This window comes from Monopterus albus, unplaced genomic scaffold (assembly GCF_001952655.1).
Source record: "Monopterus albus unplaced genomic scaffold, M_albus_1.0 scaffold49.1, whole genome shotgun sequence".
Lineage (NCBI taxonomy): Eukaryota > Metazoa > Chordata > Actinopteri > Synbranchiformes > Synbranchidae > Monopterus > Monopterus albus.
Window position 1 is genome coordinate 1,366,209 of NW_018127929.1, and position 4,928 is coordinate 1,371,136.

Sequence of the window (4,928 nt, forward strand, 5' to 3'; positions counted from 1 at the left end):
GAAAGAGTATGGGGTGGGCAAGGAGAATGAACACATGGTTGTCTGGTGTAATTAAGAAACTGAAGTATTAGAACAGGCAGTGCCTTCACCAGCTATAATTCATCAAACATGGTCTTAATTAAATTGTTTACACAGATGTCTGCAAACTGGTTCCTGCAACAGTCATGTCATTATAACAACACAGTATTAATATTGGACTCATAAGAAAAGTTTTGTATGGCTCTTCACTACACCATAAAATAAAGAAATGAATTCCTATTTGAGATTTACTACTTCAAACCAGTCTCTTTAGAAGTTGCTAAGAAAAAGCTCCCATTGTTTGGAGCAGCAGCTGGAGGGGCACTAATATTTATATATGAAATACCTCACTGTCAACACACCACTGAATCTTGGTAGGTAACTGCTACTGTGGGTGTTTATAGTTCTCTTTGATGTATTCATTTCATGACTTCAGAGTATCTTTAGCAAGACCTGAGATTTGAAATGGAGCAAGAGTTTTGTTTAATTATGGGATTTTTCATGAGCATACAAACTTTTTGGTCATGTTAGCGAAACAACTCCACATACAGTTCAGTCAATGGGGCTCCAGAGAGAAGCAAAGGCTCATGGCTGCTTCCCATTTTAGTGGGTTAACAAAACACTGAATCTTTAAAGTCTGAGTCACGCCCTATCAGGGGCATAGGAGGGTTGCAACTGCTGTCTCAATCACTCTCTTTTATTAGCCCAGACCAGACCAGTGGTCTGTCTGCTGTCATTCTCAGTGTTATCAGGGATTAAGGGCTTGCTGTTTTTGACCATCCTCCCCCTGCCTGGTCAGACAGATTTAAACAAACAATCTGAAGATCTCCACAAAATACAGGCATGCAAGCACACACTCACCCAGACACACATTGAGAGGGAAGCGGCTACCCATTGGAGTTAGAAGGGAATCACTGATTTCAGTATAAGTGATTTGCTGGATATAGTTTTTTATATAGATCAAGTGAAGAGAATAATTATCTTCAAAACTGTTTTTTTTTCTTTTTAATAAGCTGGAGAAAGAAGAACGTGACCACAAGCTAACGACACACAGCCATGACATTTTCTGTCTTTTTCTTTTGTTGGCTGTAGACTGGCCTGATTAAAGTAGATATTGCAAACTTGCAGGATTAAAATATATATATATATACAGTATATGAACTTTTTGGTGGGCAGAATGGCAGTAACTATCAACAGTAATGCAATATCACCACCTCACCCCACCCCAAAAACAATGGGCATGAGAGAAATACTTGGAAGGTTCCATATATGCTCTTTCAGTATAAATATCCCCTTTGGACTCTTTTCAGAAGACGACAAATTAGCTGTCACCTTTTACTAGCATTTGGCTTCAAAAGCACAGAGAAGAGAGATAATGATCATAGGCTAAGGACAGCTACACATACACATTTGCACACTGAAAAAAATCTGTCCAAGGACTTCATGATGTAGATGGACAGATCAAGGGGGACTGGTAAGAAGCTGAAAAAGAATAAATGTGATTATTGCATGGCAGGCTTTAGCTGTCTTAAACCAAATTGATAAAGTGTATATATGCATACAATTAAAGTCTCTACTGTATGATTAAAATTTTGGCAAAGAGCCACACATCCTATATATACACTCTCTCTCCTGTAAATGAAATGAATGCTACATTGGTTAATTTATCATTCACTGAAGGGTATTACAGAGCAGTCGTCTGCATAAAGCCAAGTGACATATTATGTATTTATAAAATAGACACATAATGGAATTGCCTTGCTTGCTTTCACCTTGTAACCCTTAAAAATATATTGTATGGAGGTGGGCATGGGAGCACAAAGACAATAGACACATTTGAAATACACAGGATGGTGCCAGTTGCATCTGAATACCTAGTATTTTTGATTAAAGCAATGTAATTGGTGTAAATTACAAAAAGAGGCATGCAGGTTAATTTTAAAAATACCCTTTTATATTGTATAGAAAGTATCTAGATTTAATGGGAAAATGCTGTGATTGCTCTAATTACTGTAGGCACCCCCAGCAGGCAGCATATTTAATCCTATAGTTTATTATGGCAGTGAATGTATTTTACCATTTATTGGCTTAACTGGTTGACCTTTCCAGTACATAAGTCTTTAATAAAGCATTAATTAAGACTCCCTGTAGGCTCTGTGTGCGCTTGCCAGGTTCCTAAATATGGTAGAACATGCTAAGCTGCTCAGTGACAGGAGGGAAAATGCAAGCTATCAGTTTTCTGGAAAATGAGAATTTGCCAAAATCCCTAAACGAATCATTGAACACTGATACTATGTAAACACATCCCTCTTTTAAAAGGGTTTGACAGACATTCTCTCTCAAAAACTATAAAGTGATAACATATATTCTAAGGCATATTTTCTGCATTTTCCACAAGCCCTATCATCCCACTGTCTCCAAGGAGCATGCCCTTCTCTTAACATAAATTAATCCATAATAACAAGTCCCAAAGAGGGCTCATCCCTCCTGAGACCTCTGACATAAGGCATTAACTATTTGTGAGTTAGCTACAACAATGATCTGAAACAAAAAGCATTGTTCCAGCAGGCAGTGATCCCCGGACCTTCAGCAGTTAGAGAGTAAAGCTATTTTGGTCCATCTCCCATATGGGCTAATACGGCTGTGCTCTGATCCCTTTGTCCATCAGACAGACAGAACAGTTTTGGCCTAATGCAACTGGACCCTCACTAATGACAGCAAATAACACTGTCTGCTAGATGACAGCAGCTGAGAACAATACCTAATGCTGACATCACTTGCTATGTGGATCTATTTTGAGTTTCTTCCTTTTATAGTGTGCTACTGGAAATGGCTATCTCTTTCCCCTAGAGAAAGCACATATAAAAGCTTTGGAAGAGGAGTTGGCCCTTTGTGCTTGGGAATCGCTTTACTATTCCTATCCCTTCACACTCTTGCTTGTTTCTTAGAAAGTACAAGCTCGCCTCTCAATCCCTTAACAACATGCCACCAAAGAAGATCGAACCAAAGAAACCCGAGCTCAAAAAGCCAGAGCCTAAGAAAGATGCAGCTACAGCTGCTAAGCCAGCACCACGTCCAGAGCCACAGCCTGAGGCACCCAAGGAGCCCCCGTTTGACCCCAAGAGTGTCAAGGTTGAGTTCACCCCTGAGCAGATTGAGGAGTTCAAGGAGGCCTTCACCTTGTTCGACCGCACATCCACTGGAGAAATGAAGATCACATATGGTCAGTGTGGGGATGTGATGCGAGCTCTGGGCCAGAACCCTACCAATGCAGATGTGCTGAAAGTGCTTGGGAAACCACGGCCAGAGGACATGAGCACTAAAATGGTGGATTTTGAGACCTTCTTGCCAATGTTCCAACATATTTCCCGTGCCAAAGATCAAGGCAACTTTGAGGATTTTGTGGAGGGGCTCAGGGTTTTTGACAAGGAAGGCAATGGCACCATCATGGGAGCAGAGCTGCGTCATGTGCTGGCAACACTGGGAGAGAGGATGACAGAAGATGAGGTGGACAGACTGATGGCTGGACAGGAGGATGCCAATGGATGTATCAACTATGCATCCTTTGTAAAGCACATTCTCTCTGGGTGAAAGGGATATGTAACCACAAAGACTCAAGTTTACATTGGTTTTCCCCACTTTCTGGATCCTTGCTTAACATTTGTCCATTTAAAAATGAGCATGTCACTTACTCAGTGACAATTTTTATGCTGTCAAAAGTAAAAGTAAATGTTCTATGAAGAAATGTTGACTGCAAAACGTATGATTAATTCTTTTAATGAACATTAAACTATAGTGAAATGCCAATGAGATAATGTGGACATCCATAAAGAAAAACTCGTTAATAAAGGAAATGCCATTAGAAGTAGCTTCAAACATGTCAGTGTATTTCAGTGTACTCAACATTTTAATTTGAAGAGAAAATGCTGAATTTTGCAGGATTGCTGATAAAAGTGCTCATTTTATGTCTGTTCAGCTTTTCATATCAACGGTGTTAATGTGATTAGCACAAAGTATTGTTGGAGCAGAAGAAACAAATAGGATTTGGCTTCATCTAAAAATGGAGCAGATTTTTTCTATTCTTCTATACCACTTTACACAAAGAGTGTTTGAATGAGCGTGCTTGTCATTGTGCTTGAGGGGCAGCTGTTGTGGATCAAGATATACTCCCACACTGTGGACACACACACACACAAATCCAGTTTCATTTGACAACTACAAGACAGGTGCATCAAGGACAGACCTCCTCATCTCAATTGCAGTAGCTGACAGAATGAAAAACTAGCACTATCATATTATGTTACTGTTTAAGTTTTGAAATTTAAATATTTTGAAATTTATATAAAACAGCACTGCATTTGTATGTAAATTCACAGTATAAAAACAATACACTTAACTCAGGACATTACCTTATTCATATTTTATTCATTGTAACACAATTGGAGAGCAATAGTCCTAAACATCAAAAAACTTTAAAAAACTTTTAAAGCCACACTATGCGATTCTTGACCACTAGAGGGCACAATAGCCCAAACCAAATTCAGAGCAACGAGCCATGATTTACCTTGCACAACTGCTGTGGCTAACATGCTGTATTAGCAAAAAATTGTCTATACAGGGACATCTCGGTCGTTTGTTTAATATAAATTCATTATTAACCCTAGCATGTTCCACCATCTCCTGCAGTACAGGAAACATGCTTTAAGTACAAGCGATGTATTTTCCTCTGATCCAGCCACCAGATGATTTCCAATACAATATGGTCCAAAGAAAGCTTCAATGAAGAATACTCTTGTTCGTCTTTTCTCTTGGCTCCAAAGGGCAGCCTCATCCTCTTGGGACGTCCTCTACCGGAATGACTTTCAAGGTCAAGCAAGGACAAGAATGATCAAATATGGGAATTTGGGATT

At 39.3% G+C, this 4,928-nt stretch overlaps 1 protein-coding gene across 1 annotated transcript; it reads left to right on the top strand.

The window, feature by feature from the left end:
• The first annotated feature begins 3,000 nt into the window (after positions 1 to 3,000).
• Positions 3,001 to 3,609, top strand: LOC109960656 (myosin light chain 4). Its single transcript, XM_020600914.1, has one exon. The coding sequence runs from the start codon at positions 3,001 to 3,003 to the stop codon at positions 3,607 to 3,609; it is 609 nt and encodes a 202-aa protein (XP_020456570.1).
• Positions 3,610 to 4,928: the final 1,319 nt, after the last annotated feature.

Coding starts and splice junctions, on each gene's coding strand:
- LOC109960656 (XM_020600914.1), top strand. CDS start 3,001: ATGCCACCAAAGAAGATCGAACCAAAGAAACCCGAGCTCAAAAAGCCA.